Below are 21,533 nucleotides of genomic sequence, written 5' to 3'. Positions count from 1 at the left end.
CCAGGCATTTATATGGGGAGACAGGAAAAGATGGTAGTCTCTGTCCCCAGAGTTTCACTTCTCAGAAGTCACTCCATGCATTTGACTGAATGGCTCAGGACCTCTTTCTCTCACAGTTTTGCTTTTCTCATTGAAGAGAAAGAGAAAACACGAGCCACCAACAGTCTTCAATAAAGAGTGCAGCAGCCTGATGAACGATATTGCCTTGTGGATATGACTGTTTCTGTTGCCGTGTGTTTTTAGTGTGCTTTTGAAAAAGGTTACATATGTCAGAAATTCACATAAACACACTGCAGGCCTTGTAACACCAAAATACACATTTTGCAGCAAGTGTGAAACTTCCCAAATATGTATATGTCATATAAATTATGTCTCAAAAACATTTTCAAAATAATGTGAGTGGAAAGTACATATTAGGACAAGATTTGTTAAAGCAGCCTATTTAATTTTGTCCTTCAAAAACATAGATTAACTACTAGAAGTGTATGCCCAGTTTGTTGTGGTTTTTTTTGCTATTAGGCTAACACATTTTCTTAATGAAGGAAGTCTGGTGAAACCAAAAACTACTACTTCAGGCTAAGTGTATACGCTCATTGGCAGTCTTATACTGAGGAGATGTGGTGAAAAATTGTACTATGTTGAACGCAAACTGTTCTTAACAAAACAAAGAAAATTGTCTGTTCTTTCAAAACTAGCTTTGGCAGAACACAACCCTTTTGTCTTGAAAAGTGATTCCCATTATACAAGATCTTTGTTTCATGGGTGAAGGGTGAATACTCGGAATTAAGTTTTTCAAGAAAAGACACAGAAGATACTTGAGTTAGACATTAACTGGCAGTCTGATAAAGGGGAGAGATGTTTCGTTTCATTTTTGCATTTAATGTTTAATTAAAAAGAAGCTAGAGTCAGCAAAGACATTTTGCTTTATTATAGTTCCAGGTATGAACACCTACATAAAATGGAGTCGCATTGAATCGTTTCTGAAAATGTGATACTTGTTCTTGTAATTCTGAGAAAAAATTATGAATATTCTAGTAGCCTAACATTCATAAATCTGATTAATGTTTAAGTCTTTTTTTTTTTTTACATTTTAGAGTACATCTTTCCCTAATATGACAATTATTTCTGGGCATAATTTGTCAAGAATATTTCAATATTGCATTTCTCTCTCTTTTTCTCCCCCTCTTTTTCTCTCTCACTGTCCCCGTCTTTTTCTTGTAGTCACATTGATTTTAAGATTATCCTTTTAAGAGAGAGACCTGTTAAATTGAAAATGTTTTCTTTTATTTTTCTCTAATTTTATTCAAACAGTATGGAATACACCAAAGATTGCTAGAAATCTTCAGAATTGTGGTGTAACAAAGATTTTGATAAAAAAAAAAAAAAAGGAAAATAGCTAGGAATCTCTAATTTTTAATAAACAGCCTGCTTTTTATAGGAATTATTGAAAGCAGAAGCCTTGTGAAGTCCTTTACCATTATCTTATTGAGCAATAGTAGTATCCCTGAAATCTGATTGATTAATATGGGGCTCTAATTTTAATACTGATTTTTTTTGAAAAAATATATATGTGCAGAGCCACAGTGAAACTCCTTTTTATTTATAAAAAATATCAAAACATTTCAACAAAAGTAAACACATGCACCTTGTGAATATGAACTTATTGAAAACAAAGAAAAAAGAGATTAATGTAGCCCATTGGTAAATATATTCCTCATAATTCATTTTATAATGCTTTGCCCAGGCTGGTTCAAAGTGTTGCCAGTGATGAAGCTTTCACTTTTTTTTTTTTTTTTAAATCTTATGAGATTATTTAAGGTTAATGGATCCTATGACAAATTTGTTTCTGATACTCTGTTCTTGGCCATATTGTTTTATTTTCCTTTCTCTAAATGAAGATTTTGGAAATCATAACCGTTTTAGAAGTAATTAGTAGAACCTTAACAGTTGACTTTCAAACTTCTGAATGGTTTTATTTTGAGTTTACAAAATTCAGTATTCCAAATTCACCATATAAGAGTAATACTTAGCAACAATTGTAGTTTACCTAAGCCTCTGTGTGGTCTTAATACACAAGTCGTAACACCTGTAATAGAATGAATGGTTTCACAGACAGTTGACAATGTAGAAACATGTTGTTCATGCAAACACTGGCCAGTAAATGATTCTTCAAGTCACATTATTAAACTATAGCAATTATACTGTCACACCTGAAACCCCATGCCAGTAAAAGTGTATTTTGCACAGGTTTGATTTGCCTGTTCTTTTACTTTTGTCCTCCTCAACTCCCTCATGAAAAAGGTAACAAAATCAAACTGTAAGATATTTTCTGAAAGGTAGTAACCCTCTTTTTTAAATTTTAGCAGCTTTTGAAAGGTTTATATGCATTCTGATCTCATTCAAAATGGCATTTTTTATGAGCTTCAACCTTCTGAGAAAGCTGTATTAAATGTGTGTACAGAAATCCTCAGGAATTTTTCTGCAGCATCACAGTAATTGCTGTGTTCCTAAAATTTCAAATGTACTCTAGGGTTACACATTGGGACAGATAGATGGAAGAAAGTATTTTTAAGGGGCCATTGTAGCAATGGTGAAAAAGTGTATCTGTTGAATGGTTTAGCAGCATACTCTCATAGGAAATTAACTGATTCCACTAATACGTGAAAATAGGCCATAAAACCAGGACTTCTTCTCTAGGGGACCTATGGACAGTTAGGTTGACGTCACCGACTTTCTAACTCTTTGTTACCTAACCAGGGCAGTGGACAGTTCTGCTTTTGCTTTAGTTTTACAGACTATTTGTCCCAGTATGTTTTCTTCCTACTGAAAAACTTGTATCTTAGTAGTTGGTGACCTAATTGATACTCCAGCCCTCAACTTTGAATCACAGAGACAGAAAACATGTCTTTACTATTTAACTCTGGTGACTTTTAGACATGGATTGCTTCTGGGTTTTTTTTTAGGGGGAGGGTGAGGGTGGAGCTTGTTTTATTTTGTTCTTCGAGAGGTTAATGGTGATGGCATTTGAGGGATCTTTGGTTGTTTATCAGGAGACTGTAATTGTAATTCTATGTAATTAACTTCTGGTACAATGCATCTTACTTAGCTTTAGCTATTACACTGAGCATCTTGCTGGTCATCTAGGTTCCCATATAGTTCTTGGGGAAAGTAATCTCCATGAAGAGTGCGTACCTTAAGCTAGATGACTAAAATGGGATGAATTACCTTGTATGTTTCTAATGCTTATAGAGGGATCTTAGATGATTAGCTTAGATTAGGTGACTAGCTTTTAGATGGTTATCTGCAGGTGAACTGAAACCTACCTTAAAACTGGAGGCAAACAGAGAGACACGGTGGTTCTGATTTCCTATAAAGGGCTGTATACCCAGAGAAGAACAAAGACTTCATTTGCTGTTGATAGATTTTTAAAGTGGCACTCATTTCTTAGAGTTGCAGCTATGCAGTGTAAAGAGGAATGATTAATGCATGAGCTGAAATGTGTAATATCACTTCCATAGATGTTAAAATGTAAAAATTTTAAGAATATGACCTCTCACTTCAACTAGGATTAAAAAAAAAAGTGTTTAAGGGAGTTAGTCATTCACATCTCTCTGTAATCCGTTGTGAAGCAGATGCTTACCTTTCTAAGATTCCTCTAAATTGCCTAGCCTTAAAATTAAATGTTTGTTTATTATACCAATTTTGTATAGATATTATCATACATGAAGCAACTATCTCTTTGTTGCCTGTATCTCGGAGTGCTCTGTTACAGCTCAACATGATCATCATACTTTCATAGTGAATAGGAGGAGGTCTAATGCTTTTAGAGCAGGAGGAAAAGAATCCAACTTTGAGCTCTGTGGCTGTATATGATTATCAAGTATTTATATTCGTTCTTTTGCAGCAATGAACTCACTGTAACATAGCACCCAACTCTTTGTATTGTTGCAAAATACAATATGAAGGAAATTGGTCAAATTATTATCGAGTTCAAGTCATTAATGATTACCATAAATACAGAATTTCTCAGAAGCAGCTCCCACTTCTAGGACACCAGCTAAGATGTGGTCATAACTTCTGCTTTAAAATTTGTATCTTGTGTAGTCCATGGTGTGCAAAATGCTTTTATTTGCTATGAAAAAGCAGAAACAAAAGGTATGACCAGTTCTTACTGTGGTTGAGCTCATAGGTAAGTTCTTAGCACCAGCTTTAAGGAGATGATGTAATTAATTCCAGGGCAAAAATCAGACTTTTCTAATGGCAGAGAAGTGGTGAAAAGGCAGCTTACAGTTAGCATTTTGCCTGACAATGACATGAAAAATGGAAATGTTGATTCTAGTAACAACTGTGTTTAGGAGGAGGCATACTTTTTACATAAGTAAAAGCATAAGTTCAGTTTTCCTGGGCACCTATAGTTGAGGTATTAGATCTAGAAAATAGACGTGAGTTCTACAATTGTAAAGTTTTATTGGATAGAGAAGTATCAGGCTCTGTGAGTGTCATAATGCTTATATGATGTGGATTTGCTGCACTCTAGAGAGATACTAACTTACAATTTGCAACAAGGAAAGAATAAACGGCAGAATTAAGGCAGATTCCAAAATATGATGTGCTACATTTAAGAGATTACATACAAGAATGTTGAAAAATTTATCTTTACCCTTCCATTTCTTCTTTTTTTTTTTGTTTTCAATGTTTGTTTTTATAACTTGAAACATGTTAAAACTTAAGACAAGCTTTTATTCTTATTGCATGTATTAAAACTAGGTTCTTTGCTGTTTTTAAGCGCAAAGCACTGAACTGCTCTCTAATTGAAGTGACCAGATTTTAAAAAGTTTGGATACCTGTAGCTGAAATCTTCTGGAATGCTGACTTGGAAAAGCAGTTGACACAACACTGAGTTTGATGTCCCAGATCTTCAGAATTCTCCTTCTTTAATATAGCGTATTGTTTTCATTTCTTAGGCAGTATTTAAGAACTTTGTAAGTCCATCTTTTAATAATGCTGCTGAAGATCAAGTCTCTAGTTGGACATAAACACCCAGATTTCCAAATTACGTGTAATTTTGATATGATAAAAAATAATTTAGAATTATAAGTCAAGGTGGTTTATGCTATATTTTGAAAACAGACGAGTAAAACTTGATTCTATCATACATTTTCTCATAAAAGAAAATTCACTGATAAAACAACAGATTATTTTTGTAATGACATATACAATGCTATGTACTCCACATCTTAAATTAGAAACAGCTTCAAAATGTGAACACAATGTGTGTTATAATCCTAATTTTTGAATCAAAAGATTTAACTAGAAACAAGAAGTACAGTATAAATTAACTTCATATATGCCAAACAGAAGATAATTTTTTATCTTCCATCCCTTCCTTAAATCACACAAGATATCCAAGGTATATAAGCACATCTATTTCACATGTACCTTGAGAGTGGCACGTGGCTACCTACTTTCTGTTGCAAACAGAAATAACTGTTAAATTTCAGATGTAAGTTTATGCATCTTTTCCAAGCTCTAGTATTCCAACCATAAAAGAAGTAGCCAATATTTCTAACTACCACCTACCTATAAAACCAAAGCAAAGCTAAAAAAATGGAATGGGGAGTGGTGGGGAAAACCAAATTTCTGAGAGACCAGTCACTTATGTAAACACTTGTTGTGTGATATTAAACCTTATCTTGGGCCTTTTGCTCCATTAATTGAGTGCTGCCTGTGTTACTGATTCTGATACGCTAGATGCTGTTGCAAAACTCATAGCTGCTGCGAAGCACAGTAGTGTGATATGAAGTGATGCAGAAAACAGTAGAAGCTCTGTCACTAGGTCAGCTGCAAGAAGAGGTGACGTGTGTGAATGTACAGCATATGGAGTTTTGTGAAAGATGCAGTCTCTCTTTCTCCCAGAGAACTTCAGCTGATGATACAAGGGGAATTCAGTTCCCTTTGGCAGGACTCCATGTGGGTCTGGATGCTGTAAATACTTCTGCTTCTACAGTTACTTAGCTCATGCTGCTAAAAATATACTCATGACAGACTTAATGAAAGTATCTTCTTTTAAAAAAATACTTGTCTACATAATCATTTAATGTTCTTGTTTGCCTGTGTGGTTCTCAGTATTCTGACATAGCTATTAATACTGATGAAAATTAAAGAGAGAAACCCCAATATTTTCATACTTGCACTTTTCCAGTAGCATTTAAAAAAATCCCACAGCTAATCAACCACAAATTTTCTTGGGTTTTTTTGAGCTTTTTTTCCATTTCAAGAGTAATATAGCAATATATGAAATTGTATTGCAGCAAGGGCCTCAGAATCCCAGTAGATGATGTAATCACAATTAAAAATTAGTATTATTGAATAATTCACTTTTGTAATATACAAAAGTAATTTTTTTCTCTCATTTTCAATAACCATCAGTCTTAATATCTAACTAATGAAAAAACATAAACAGTGTCATTTGTCAGGTTACTAACAGAGAATGCCACTTATTAGAGTCTCATTGTTTACTTTAGCAGGTAATTTGTGGACCGGAATCATTTAATTGTTCTGAGCACATAATTACATGCCAGCATTTTCCAATTTAATTAAAATGTACAAATCTGAAGATTAAGGGAATTTTTGAATTATTAATCATTTCTCCTCTAGGAAATCTTGTTGCTCTGCAGGAGATTTGTCCAGTGTACAACTATACGTATTTTTTTCCTTCTCTTTCACAGACAGACAATTTTCCCGCAGAGCCCAATTACATGGGCAGCAGGCAGCAGTTTGTTCAAAGGTAAGGCCTATTAAATAACTTTCTTGGCTTCCCCATTTGCGTTCTTGTCAAAATTGCTTTGCCAGAGAGTACAATTCAACTTAGAACAAGTAAATACAACTCTCTCTCTTTTTTCTTTCTCTTTTTTTTTTTTTTTTTTAAATATGTATTTCAGTAGCTCCACGTTCAAGGATCCAGAAAGAGCCAGCTTGAGGGACAGCGGGCATGGGGACAGTGATCAGGCTGACAGTGACCAAGACACTAACAAAGGCTCCTGCTGTGACATGTCTGTTAGGGAGGCACTCAAGATGAAAACTACTTCCACTAAAAGCCAGCCACTTGAACAAGGTGAGTGAAGCCTCCAATGCTTACAAAAGCGTAGAGTTTAAGCCATCATTATAAACCTGTTAGTATTGCAGTTGCGGTTTATCAGGGAAGAATAGCCCACTGAAAACACTATCAGAGAAAACAGTCAATCTTGTAGCTAGCCCAGAGCAAAGAATTCTCAGTATCTTTCAGAATGAACATGAAATGAAACCACAAGTATCCAAAGCAGATTAAAAAAAAAGAGAATGAAAAAAAATTAATACTTTTCTAAAATTATTAGAATATGTTTTATCTCTACTGGCATTGCCTGTTATATATTATATACAGTCCTGCCAAAGCATGATTAGGAAATTCAAACTAGACGTGACTGCAACAGATAAAAGAACACCAGTCATTTACATTCTTCATGTAGTTTGGAGAAGAGGAAAAGAAAAGAGGCTTGGGATATCAGAAAAGAGTAAAAACGGATCAGAAGATGTTTTTATTTCATGGATGTATTTTCCTATTTGTAAAGTTGATTTCACAATTAATAGTAGTGTGAGAAGTGTCAATAATAATATAATCTGATTTTCAGTATAATTTCATTCACATTCTGTGAAGGTACCAAAGATGAGTGTCTGTGAAACACCTAAAATTACTTATATCAGGACAATGACAGTGCTCTCTGTAAGCATTCATTCTGACAAACAAGTATGTTTATTTCCTTAACTCTGTGACCAATTCTTTTTTTTCCAGATGTGTTTTATCTAATTATGAGGTCTTTTATTTCAAAAGAGACACCTTTTTTTTTTTAAAAAGCATCAGACAGACTGAGTACTCTAGCATTGTGTGTGTTTGTGTTTTTCTTCTAGGCTGTAAGCAATAAGGAAGTGAACCACTAAATTATTTTTAAATGTTTTGCATGTATGTCTACTATTATTTTAGTTTTTTGCGGGGAAGACGATTCAATGTTAAAACATTTAAAAGATTATTCAATAAGTCAGCCTTAATAAGAAGCTATATTTATAATTAAGCAGAAATATATTATAATATCTTTATTAATTGTTGATTAATTTGACTTAGGTTTTTTGCCTCTTAGCCTAGTCTGATCTGTAGTACAGTCATCAGGAAATACATGTTCAACCTCATTTTTCTGATTATGTTGAGACTGCAATATTATTTTTCTGTGTAGAATATTTAAAATGCTGCAGTATAATTTATTCTGTATATATTTGAAGGTTGACCTCATATATGACCTTATTTTCCAAGTAATAAATGCCAGAAAGATTATTTTTTCCTGACCTTTTGCCACAGCAACTCTCTGCTTATAATTGGACATTGATCTGTATAAAGATGCAGTACTGGACTTTTTTTTTTAAGAAGCTGTTTGAGTATGTGTCTAATTTTCTCAGTTTTGTGTAAGAAAAAGACAAAATCTCTACATTTCTATCAAGTATAGCCATGAAAGAGTTCTAAAACTTTAAAAGTTTCATTAGAAAAATTATTTACTCCATATATTAAAATGTGTTGTTTTCTAGAAACGGGCGATATGGCCAGAGTTCATAATATTACAGTTTGTCCACCAGCATCAAGCGCAATACTGGTCAAAATATAAGAACTCTAGTAAGCATATCAAGCCAACCATTCCTGTTGCTTTTTTTCATTGTAATGCAAGGAGTTATATAGAGGTTTGCACTTGTCATTATATCTAGATGAGGGGCCCTATTCTTCAAGAAACTACTTATTCCAGTGGCTCATATGAATTCCTCACATTCTTATTAAACATATATTGAACTGTGAATGTTAAGTCCTGTCAGTCACTGAAGTGCAGCAGTGGGTTTTTATGTGAATTTTGCTATGGATCAAAAAAAAAAAGGAATGAGGACAGAGAGATAAACTACTTTTTTTTTCTCCCCCCCCCCCTCCCCCCCCCTCCCCCCCCCAAATATAATTACAAATGGTAATGATATCCATTTGTTTACTTGTACAAACTCTTCCATCTCAAAAGTGCTGTAATGAAATCATTGGCATATTATGAGAACTGAACCTGCAGTGAGCACCTTATGGGGTTACAGATCATTGCAGTAACAAATGTGGTGCAATGTGGTGTTCCCAATTAAATCAATGATTGCTTGTCATTGAGCTTAGTACGACTGGGGGTCTTAAGCCAAAGTAACTTTTCTCTTTTAAAAGAAGATAAACAAAATTACTTTCTTTAGTAACAAGCCAAGTTGAAGGAGGGTGGGAAATATGATATATGTGATTAGGATAGAAAAAGGATTGCATTTTCTTCAGAGAAAATTTTTTTTCTGGGAAAAAGAAATGGACAGCTTGCTAGAAACAATTGTCTATGGCAGTGCCTGAAGCAGTATCAAAAGTTGTGGTTCTGTCGTCATTCTGGGTTGTGCGCAGGGATGGGAATTCACTATTTTGTAGCAAAGTATCAGGCATGATTATTGTTGTTTAAAGATATTTAAAATAGTTTAACTTCTGCTTTTAGAACAGTGCTAATTATCAGATCTTCTAGCATTTTTGAAAAATGATCAGGATTAACTGTGAATTCAGGATCTTGACTTGAGATTCCTAATTTAAAAATGAGTTAGTCTGAGTTTGACATCCTCTGCATGTAATTCCAAACGTTATTGTCATGGGTCCAATTCTACCTAATAAGAATGCTTGAGGTACCAGTAGCTTAACTACAGTTTTGAGCAACTCTAGCCTAGACAGCTTGAAAATTAAATGATCATATTGAGACAAAAATTGTGTCAGTAGCACTACAGCAGTTGTGTTTCTATCAGTAATAGAGATGTAGGAAATTTTATGAAAAAATAATTTTTGTAGACAAGACATCTTGTGATTTCAGCATGGGATGGGAGGCAATCAAGCTTACTTTATGATTTGCATTAAAATAGTGAAAACAGGGGATGGTAAAACCTCAGTAACTTTATTATTAAAATATTTGATTTCCATTAAAATATCTAGAGATAGCAAGTTTTGTCTGGTGGTGATTGTAAACATTCACACAAGTGGAAAAGATTAGATATCATTATGAAATATTTATGAAAGTTCATCACTTGGCCTTGATGGATAGAAAGTGGAGAAACCCCATCTCAATAAAAGTTATCAGGACACTAAGTCTTGTGTTAAAATAAGCATGTCCCATTTTAGTTACCTCAACCATAAATCTTCTTGCTGTGAATTCCAAGCCACTTTCTGCATGAAAATATCTAGCTGTCTTTTAAGCTTACTTATGCCACCTGAATCATCTGTCTTACTGAGCAGCTTGTTCCATATGCTTATTACTCTTTCAATAGAATGGTTTCAGATAGATTTGTTTTGTTTACCTCTCTTTTTTTTCACTTCTGTTGCTGAGACTTTAAACCCCATCACTAGTTTAGACACTTTAAGATGACCCTACTTAGAGGTGTTACGAGAATTAATAGTTCTGAATACATCTGCCAAGTTGCTTGTTTGTTCCACCTGAAGTAGCATATATTATTCACATTTTGTATTTAAATAATAAAATAATCTTCTTGTTTGGTATGGTTTAAGTATAACAGCATTAATCTGTATTTCTTGAAAAGATAACCAAAGCCGAAAATGATAACATAAACCATAAATGATGTCTACAAGGAAGTAGTGCAAAAGCAAGATGTTCATTTTATACTTTTCTTAGTGAATCATGGATCTGTTTACCTTATAATCAGTGAAACAATATAGCGTTATGGACTTTTTTGTATTTACTCATAAATCATCATCTTTGTTAGATTTTCCCAGGAATTTTTCCTTCCTTTTTATTTTGGTTTTTGCTGTCTGTGTTTTCTTGCTTTAGCACAAATCTACATTTTCATGTCATTGCCAAAAATACCCAAGGGATTAAGCGTCTCCATATTCTGTATCTTTGTTGTTCAGTTTTTGCTTTATTATTGTGCTTAGCATCTTTCTTTCAACACTTTTTCTTGCCGTTCACACCTGCATCCCACAGAGGGGGCATTTCTGCATGTGCTGTTGCTTCATTAACAGTAGCACTGATCCTGAGAATAAAGGAAAAGCAGAGGCACCTCCTTGGAGGAAGAATAAAAGAAAACTCTTCAGCATTGGTGGTAGAGACTCCTCTAGGACTTGTACTGCTCACCAGGCTTCACTGTAGAACAGCACAGTTTTAATCTAAGGTACAGATGACTAGTATAAAAGGACTGTAATGTGTCATCACGAAAAAAAAGAGATATTAAATATAGCTTAAAAATATAATACTTCTTTCTTCTTTGTCACAACAAAAATACGTTTGCATCACAACCGATGCAGTGCTCCATGCAACAGTCTTAGGAATAAAAACAGCATCAATGTTATAGAATCTCTATGAATACTGTTAACAGTTTGTCCACTGAACGCATTCACAGAATGAATCTATAGTAACTTATACATTTATATTCTCAATTTCTAAACAAGAATGATCCCTGAAATCAAGTATCCTGTATTATCCACCTGCAGCAGAGCAGAAACCATCAGAATTTTTTACCAAGATTTTTTCTGAACTATCCATTGATTTTCTTGTCATAATCTTGCTTGAGTCTGTAGAATAATTAAAATCCTTTCTGTTTAACTGAGTGAGAATCAGTCTAGACTGATAAGTGCGGAAAGTTCATCAAGCAAATTTCTGCTGTCTGACATCATCACCAATGCTTTCCATGCCATCAGGGATGATGGGTTCTTTTATGAGTACATCAGCTTAATGAGATAAGGGAAAAAGAAGATTGTGGAGAAATATTTCTTTTTAAAGTTCTCAGAGCTGGCAGTGGCCTCTGCTGAGAAACTGATGGAGGCTGGGAGTCCCCCCAGAGCTGACACAACCTGTGAAATATTTTGTTCAACATGGCTTCCTCCCTCGTAGGTTTTTTCCCCTGGACAGAACATCTCCTATCACATTCTCTCTGTGCCCAGAATGTGAATAGCTGTCTCACTGCACTACTTGTTCTGAGGCCATCTAAGAGTCTTTATGTCCAGGACTATCGTTCCTTCCAACTTGCTTACCCCTAACATAGTCAGTTAAGATGCTAACTTGCTGTTGTATGTCAGGACTTGCACGCAGTACTACCCATTCTTCACTTTCATCTGATTAATTGTTATCCAGACAAGCTACAAGAGCAATTAAATTGTACTGAGAGTCTCTTTCCTTTTCTTCATATGACTTAGTAGTAGTATCTGTTTCTAGAACTGTAAGTTCTGGAAATGGTTGGATGAAGCCCACACAAATGAAATCTTTTTTTTCCCCTTTCATTTGTTCTTTTCCACGTATTTTTCTCTTTGCTTTTTTTGGCTTCTGTGCTTTCTGCAAGCACATGTGATCCTAGATGAAGACTAGCATAGGTCAAAGACTAATTTATCTGTTCTGTATAAGCTTCCAATTGACCACATTTGTTATCAACACCCAGGAGATATTTGATCTTGGCCTCATTGTAATAGTGGGATTTTTAATTTAACAGTAAAAATGTATGTAGAATTATAGGCTTTTATGAAGAATAAGGCCATATTTATATTCATTCGATGTCCACTCCAGTGTGTTTAACAAATTCATTATGACATTTAAGTCACTGCCAGTACTTGCTTTCTACTTTTATGCTGTGAGAACCTTGTTCAGTGAAACAGTACTTCTAAATTTAAGAGAATTAGCAGCATTATTATTGATCTCATAATTCTTATGAAGTCCTTGTTGAATGGTAGTATTGAAACTTCTGTTGGTATTAAACTTTTAAATTAATATATTTCACTTTTAGTCGGAGTACTCATAAAAGTATCAAATGTTCTAAGTGCCTTGTTCTCACTCATTTAAAGATGATCTAGGTAACACTTTTGCAAGACTTCCTTACCTAGGCTAAGCTAAGTTATGCGAATGTTCTGTAATGCCCTTTTTTGAGATATAAGAATAATATTCTCCCTTTGAACTTAAGTTAATAAACTAGTAGAGGAATACAGGTCAGTTGCCTTTGCTGTACAGAGGATTGTCATAACCTTTCTCATGTCAATATCCAGCAACCTATGACATATCTGTTGCTCTATTATGTATTGAGCAAATTATATGATGGATTTGGGCAAAATAAAGATAAAACTCTTATATCTACCAACATTTATTTACTCAGGGTATTAAAGATTTTTTTCGCTCTGTTGCAGTTATGTTGAATATCTTTCTGGTTTTAAGTTTTAATTTTAGACTGTCTACTAGTCTACCAGTCAATTTAGGTTCAGTTTTTACATTTCATTTTTTTCAATACAGAGCCTAGATTTGTGAGTGACACTGTGTGATGTCAGTTGAATGATAAATCAGGTATGCTTCGAGGTAGAGTCCACTTTGTTTGGTGCTTCCTCATTAGAAGAGACAGGAGTGTTCCCAGGCTACTGAGCACTACTTCCCTCTGTAGTGCATTGTTCTCATAAGCATATGAGCAGCTTTTGATTTCAAGCAGGGCTATCCAGGTGAGGAAAGAGAGGTTTGAGGAAGCAGGTGTTTGTCCTAAAAGAAGTCAGAAAAGGAAGTGAAGTGGCATCCTAATGGAGAAGGGATGGATTAGCTTAATGCCTGAACTACTTATCTGCCTTCATTGATATAAAATAGAAAAGCAGTGCAGACATTCTGGCAGCTGAAGTGACAGTGAATATGCTTTGCATCACAGTATCTTAGCCTATTATTGCCGCCTGTTATTGCATATTATCCTGCTTTTCAACTGGAGTTGAGTTCTGCCAAACCAGGTTTTTAATCAGGTGCACGTTTCAGCATCTGGCAGACTATTATCATCGTGTATCTGGTAGCAGTGAAGTTTTGTGAATAGCATATCCCACATTTAATTAATGTATTTAGCCACAAATTAGGGGGGAAATTTCTATAACTGACTTTCAAAACATGAAGAAAGAGCTTGCTGCATCTGTCCACACACAAAACGTCACTGTGACACAAAGAACGGATTATAGCCATTGAGCACAGCTTCATTTATGCATCATTTGGTGTGTTATGCTACATTTTTCAGGTAATTTCATTTCTTCCCCCATTATTTCTACTTATCTTATAATTACAAATTAATTCAGTGGCTGAAAAGTATCTATATTTTTGCCCTGTTTTTTCTTTTCATTGTAAGCTTCGCCATCGAATCGATTTAGATGTATCATTACTAACACCTTAAAAGTTCAAGACTGTACCAATGAAAGTATTAATAAATTTCAGAAGAGTTTTCTTTGATGAGCTTATTTGCAAATTAATGCATAACCTGCACTTCAAGATCACAACTCTGTTACCATAAGTCTCGTATCTAAAATGTGAGTGCAAATTCTAATATTTGGGTGCTGTATCTATTGGTGCTCATTTCTTCGTGCTTTACTTTAGAGGCAAGAAAGCAGAATATCTCTCCCCTGTCACTAGTGTAAATCTCATTACTTCCTTTCTGTACTCTCTGTCTTGACACTGCCTTTCCCGGGGCTGAGAACAGTCATTATACTGCAGTTTGTTCTTGGAAGGCTTAGAATCCATACGTTATCTTTTTGCTTTATTCCCACTAGAAGAACAAGAGAAGAATTTGCAGTTCTCAAGATGAGGCCCTTCTATGTCAAAATCATTACCTTCAGCTAACATTTCTTCTTTTCAGAATCTTTTTATAAATTGAAAGAAAAGTGGGGGCATAGAAAGATCAACAACTTTTGAAACAAGGAAATCAGAAAATAGATAATGTTCATTGTTTCAGGCTTTATGCATTTCCCTGGGTGGTAAATGAATGTTCTCTGCCTGTGCTTACTTCTGTTAATGAAAATTTTAGGGCATATATTCATATATCGGATAGATACTTAACATCATGGAAACTATTATAATGGGACTAGAAAGTCTATTCCTGCCTCTTAGTCTGTGTCTGAAAACGCCCTTGTGTGGTGTACTTTCAGTTTTCTTTTAATTAAACTAGCACAGAATTCTAGTTTAAAAAACATATATATGTGAGAGCATTGTGTTTATCCAGTTATATAGAGGAAGCAATTAAAATAAATGCAACACTTTCTCCTCTCTCATTTTAAATCATCATTGGATGATTATATCTCCTCTTATTGAGTCAGCAGAAAATACAGATATGATAAACAGCGATAGCAGTTAAGCTTTAACATAATCCTCTTGCATATTCCAGCCACATTCTTGTTACCAAAAAGAAGGAATATTCCGCAGATGGAGTAACTGTAAACCTGATGCATCTTAGTGTAAAGCTGATGCATCTTAGTTGGAAACCTGAATTTGGACTGTAGTTATCAATATTTTTATGTCCAGCTGGGGAAGACAAAACAGAAGTGTCTTAAATAAGAGACGGGAGTTAACTATTCCGTTCAGCAATGCTTCAGTTGGAATAATACCAATTGTATTTTGTTCTTCTGGAACAAAGAGTATCTCCTAATTTCTGTATACAGTAATCCTGTCTATCCTCTTCCTGGCCCCTTTTCTGTGTACATACTACTTTTCTCCTATGCCCTGGTTTCCAGAGGGAGCAAAGTGGTATAATTTAATTTGGGACAGAGTTGCAGCACACTCTAATTAGTGACACAGCTGCCATACTCAGTTTGTAGGCATATTTTTAAGGAAGATCTAGACAAATTCAAAATCAACAGAGGTAGAATAACAGCAGAAAATAGAGGTTTACGAAACATGGCCTGTGGATGAAGTTTGAAAGAAGTTTTTGTTTAGAATTTGTTTTTATTAAAATGAACAAATACTGGGGTGAAACATAATAAAAGTCTTTGTGTATATAAAGTTGTTATAAATAGGGTGGTGATGGCTTTTTCTTTTCTTTTTGTTTAATTTACTAGGAGAGCTATTTAGGTTACGTATGAGAGAGAACTTTGCTATAAAGACAGGTAGGCACTGAAGCAGGCTACCCATGTAAGTTAAAGAATACTCCTTCCTGGTGGTTTTTAAAACAGGTTAAATACACGTTTGGCAGCAATAACCTAGATTTATTTTAACCTACCCAGGGCCAGAGGATCCACTCAAACCCTGCTTTTTATGATGCCATAATTAAATGTGAGGATGCAATACACTCTCTAGTCCTGAGTAAAACATACTGAAAGGGAACATTTGCACTGACCTGTTCTGCAGCCTTTTCTCTGCTAATATCTTTTACAGGAAGAGCTCACTTATTAGAGAATTGCAGAGAATGTGGATTATGTAGTGCTTCACAATAAGAATCCTTGATATAATATAATATACTTAGCATTTAACATGGACTTTGCTCAGAGACAGACCTGCAGCATCATTAACTAATTACTGCTTAGTGAAACTTTGTCTAGTCTCTGTACATCAGTGATACCCGCATGCCGTGTATCATCCTCTGTGCACATACTGGCCATCCTGATTTCCAGAATGACAGAACAGCTGGTTTCCATTCCCTGCTGCTGCTTTCTCCTATTCCAGCTGCCGCACTCAAATAACCTCCCTTCCCCAAGTGGTTTCATATAGTTTGGAAGGGACTTAATGTACCTCAGTGCATAGGGAACTTTTGATGCATATTTCATCATGTTTCAGTTCTTTCTGCAGGGAACACTGCATGTATAACAGATGTTCCCTGACTGCTATCCTTTCCTGAAGGTGACATGCCCTTTTTTGTGTTTCATCTCTAATATATATGGAGCTGGTAGTGCCTGTGTGGTACTAAAAAATACTGCTCCATGGCTAGCCCTGTGCTGCATGCCAAGCTATATTTAATTCCATCTGCTCCCCTCTGCAGCATGAAATGGAGAGGAGCATATGCCCAGTATAACCAAGTCATACTGTGGCACAGGAAAAAAAACACCTTTATTTAAGACAAGTAAATGAATTTTTTAATTTAGGACCATATTCTTCCAGCTTTTTATACATAAAATGTCTCACATAAATCGTGGGGGGGGATGTTCATGTGACTACATGTGAAAAATCCTTAATTTCCTAATATATCTTTTAGTATTAATATTGTATATGTAGTATGTGTGTGTTTATATATGTACACACACACATGCGCAAATATAGAAATAAGACATTATTAACTGATGTCCCTGAAAATTTGATTTTGTTCTATAAAAATCTGTATCTTAACAGTATGGAAAACCGAAAGTTTTAAAACATTGTATGCTTATTTTAAAACTGCAAATATGAGAACAATTCACAGGTTTGTTTACATAAAACACTTGTTTTCATGATAAAGCTTGTTTTGGGAAAGTACAATAATAGTGAAGCAAAAGCTGTCAATCAAAAATATAGTATACAGTTAAAAAACAGTATTTAAAAAATGAAGTTTTTTATGTATGGTTAAACTAATATTGTACATATAATGTACGTATATATGTATATATAATGTTATATATATAACAATATAATTGCAGTGTCTGCCCTAAATATTATAGGAATGTGCACCTTGGATTTTTAGAGGGTAGTCTATTAACTTAATTCTTTCTCGGAGTTTTGCATTAAATTCTTCACACAGAATTTTATTATCCGACCCACTTTGTGCTTCAACAAATAAATGTAGTTCTTATATACAGAGTGCAATTTTTTTTGCACATTGAACATGATCTCTAAGCAGTTACACAGCCTAAACAACCTTCCAGGCTCTGAGTCGAACATAGAGACTAAGAACAACAGAAACACAAGTGTCATTGTGTCTGTTCTGATACTATGAAGCGACTTTTGGAGCACATCTGAAAACTCTGTGGCCTAGGGAAGTGTATATTGGATCTTTGTGCACTACTGAATAAGAATAATCCTACACTTCATGTTAGTGATTAGTTTTAGCATGTGATATTACTTTTCTACTTTACCTGTTTGATTTGAAGTGAGCATTCTGTCCCTTATCCCTATGATATTTTGTTGTTGTAAGCCAAGACAACAGTGATCTATATGTTTATCCAAAATTGCTTCTAATTTAAAGAAGAAATAACTTTTCTTTTTTTTCTTTTTTTTTTTTCTGAGGTATATAAAATTCATACTGCACGTTTATAATAATTTCAGAAAGTACCAACTTCATATCTCTTTTGTAGGAATATTTTAATTACAGTAGAAATTTTGCACATGTAATGTGGGAAATCACATTATGTGGCCCCAATAATGTGTTATTTTTGGGTGGCTACTCCTAAAAACGACCAATATTTTTCTCTGTGAAAAAACTGCAAAACAGTCTATGAAATCAATTTCTGTCATATTCCCAGATGATTGACTTCTTTTGTAGACTTAGTATTTGCCCATAGGCAAATAATTTTAAAAAAGGCAAATTAAAACAAATTTGACTAAAATATTTGTAACATTTGTGTCTGTGTTATAAAACACAGGAAATTGAATGTGACCCTGAGTTATGTCAGGTACCACTTTCTTTTCTCTCTTTTCTCAGTTCAAAGTTTTATAACCTAACAATACCTGGCTGGTACCCAGGTAGGAATACCTGGGTGTAGGGGAAAGACAGGCTTTTTTGAGAGGAAATGCATTGAGTAGAGAGGAATGGAGAAAGAAAACTACATGGAACACTACAGCCACTGCTGTGAGGAAAGTTTTAAATCCAGCTTAATTTGCCAGTGTGTTGTAGCTGCTTTTTGCTTCTCAAGAATACCATAGAGTAGCCAGAGCACACTACTGAACTGGACCGTGAAAATTAAAATAAAAAAGATCATGTGAAGTTGACACTGCACATCCTTAAATCACTGGAAATACCATAGTAATAGCATAAACTATTTTTCCTTTGGCATTCAGGATTATAATAAACAAATAAGAACTTTCTCAAAACTATTTGGATGGAATTACGCTGGAAAGTCCACATAGTAATGTATGGTAAAATATATTACAAATTATAACTGTCCCCAAAGCAAGCACTATTATATTAACCCAGGACACCTACATTTAACATTTATTATGATTTTCAAACAATAAAAAAAACTATAATAAAAATTAAATTTTGAACAGAAATATCAAAAATGTTGAAGCATGTAGTAAAAGCTATCTATCTCAGTTATCATTGTATGGTTATTTCAAGAGAAGAACAAAATTTAAACAGTTTGGACTGCCAAAATAAATCTTAACTCAAAATTTTCTGGCTTCATGATATTTATTGTGAAAATAAAATCCCACAAGAAGTTTAAGCCTAGTTATTGATATATGGTTATAAAAGTTGTGAATTTTGCCTATGGATACCTTTTATTTATATGGAACTGTTGATAACATCCATATTTTTGTTACATTCAGAGTATGTTTATTCATTTTTACTATTAATGTTTAATTTTATTACTTTATTTTTAATTTTATGTGTTTTATTTTGCGTACATTCACATTTTTTCTTAGTGTGTGGAGAATAGCAGAAATATATATGCTGCTAGAATTTTGACACAAGAACAGAGTATATCAAAGACAGCTTAGACAATCAGTGAAAACTGGGAACACACCTTCCTCTTGTTTTTAAGAAATCTTACCCCATCGCTGATTCACTGTTATTTTACAGTGATCTTGGGAGATGTGTAACCTCTTTAAGTAAATAAGACAAAATAAGCTACTACTTAAAGCCTAAAAATTTGTTTACTCTTTAAAACCTAAAGATTTCTTTAAATTCTTTAAAGACATAGCTTGAGATGTCAGTAGATTTACAGATCATTGTAAATTTATTACATTTCTGCAGCTTTTCACAGGTATACATGGCAACAGTAGCTGGCTCATTGTTTATTAAAAAGATGACTCTTATATTTAAAATTTTTACAAGCACATTTGAAAGATACATACCATAAAGCTGCTTTCCTTGTTGTAAACTTGATTCTTTTTCTGATATGCAGAAGTATGGAAAGACAGACAGAGAGAGAGTTACAGGAAGAAGAAAGAGAAAATAAGATTAGAAGTTTAAGGTGTGGGAAGATAACATGTAACACAGAAGAAAAAAAAAGCAAGTAATCAAAACACTCAGATTTCTTATGAAACAAGAAACTTCTCTACTGACAGAGGTAGTGTGCTTTTGTTGAATTTAATTCTCTGGCAAAAGTGATCAAAATCTGTATTTTTCCTAGACACTAGCTGCAATTAAATAATCCTAAATTGGAATACATTCCATGTCAGACAGGTGTTTGCAGTTTTGCAGTGGAGGTTCATCAGAGTCACCAGAGTTGTACCATCTTGCTCATTTCGAATGAACACAGTATCATATTTATTGTTATAAATCAACAAAATATAACTTTATTTTTAACCCAATATTAGGTAACATCATTCTTTTGCATAAGTTTTATAGCCAAACAAAAATAAAATACTTCCTCAAAATATAAATGATGATATTTTTACTTAGGATTTTAGTGCCTTTGTTCAGTTTACTGGCAAGATCTAGGAACAGAGTACTCTGGAAAATATAACAAAACAAAAAACTTGTTAAGTTCAAGACAGCTAAAAATACTGCACAATCTTAGTGAAATCCAGGAAATACAAGTTCATGGCACCTTCATTAGAGTGAATTTTACCTTTCCAAAATAGATTCAAAACTAAGGCTCAGATTTTCTCCTAGATATTTAGTCCTTTATAAGTACAAAAAACTGGAAAACCTAGACCTCAATTTTTTGTTAGTTAAGAAAAGAAAAAGAAAAAGAAAGCTTAACAACTCAATCCTCTACCTTTTAAACCCTGTTAAAGGAAAGAACAGTCCACAAGTTCTTAGGAACTTTGTCCCTACCGTTTCACCTACCATCTTACCTACCTCTGAACTAGTTGCCCTGATTCTTTATAGTTAATTAGTTAACGAGCACTTTAGAATTAATGAGGAGAGCAACAGGTACTTCTGGAGCATGATTCAGTTGACCTCTTTTAGATGAATCATACCCTCAAATCCTCATTCCTCTCTACTGTCAGTAAAAGATGACTAACTCAGATGTAGTTCAGTAATTGTAGATATCTAAAGTTATGAAAGATGAATTGCAGTTCAGTGTTTTTGCAGGAACCTGCTTTTTGCACACTGGCCATTATTTATCCCAACTTTTTGGTTTCCGTGACTCTTATTCATGTTATAGGTGTTAATGGTTCCAGCCCAAGTTTATTCTGAAGTCATCATCATTAATTTATTCAGTAAATCTTTCCCATTTCATCAGAGTCATGATGTGGAGGTGGTGAATCTTTCTTCCATGTGAGAAATATGATTTCTGTTTGCACAGCCGTTGTTCCCTCTTCCTTGTATTTCTAGTTGTGAATTGTTTCTTCACTCACAAAATTTAGTGCCTGTGTAAGATTTACATTTTTAAATGCTTTGCTTAAATATTAATCCGTTTGGCTTTTCTTTTGAATTCATATGGCCAAATTGCTGGCGCGAGAAGCAATAAAGAATAGTGTGTTGGAGGTTTAAAATTAGAATCTGAGATCGACCTGTATTTTGGCTTCTAAAGAGCCCTATGCTCTGAAATGCTTTACTGAAATGACTCACAGAAAAGGAAAGGGCTGGTATTAGATTACATGGACCTCTACTTA

At 34.2% G+C, this 21,533-nt stretch overlaps 1 protein-coding gene across 1 annotated transcript in view; it reads left to right on the top strand.

Moving 5' to 3' along the window:
- The window catches only part of PCDH17 (protocadherin 17), a 91,276-nt gene that overhangs the window by 20,325 nt on the left and 49,418 nt on the right, over nucleotides 1–21,533 (top strand). Inside the window, exons 2-3 of the mRNA XM_068395405.1 lie at nucleotides 6,729–6,787; nucleotides 6,942–7,114. Of these exons, the coding sequence (XP_068251506.1) occupies nucleotides 6,729–6,787; nucleotides 6,942–7,114 (232 nt within the window). The remainder of the gene's footprint in view (nucleotides 1–6,728; nucleotides 6,788–6,941; nucleotides 7,115–21,533) is intronic.

This window comes from Nyctibius grandis, chromosome 2 (assembly GCF_013368605.1).
Source record: "Nyctibius grandis isolate bNycGra1 chromosome 2, bNycGra1.pri, whole genome shotgun sequence".
In the NCBI taxonomy this organism is placed as follows: domain Eukaryota; kingdom Metazoa; phylum Chordata; class Aves; order Nyctibiiformes; family Nyctibiidae; genus Nyctibius; species Nyctibius grandis.
The sequence above is the reverse complement of the archived record's forward strand: the minus strand, read 5'-3'. Positions and strand labels throughout refer to the sequence as shown.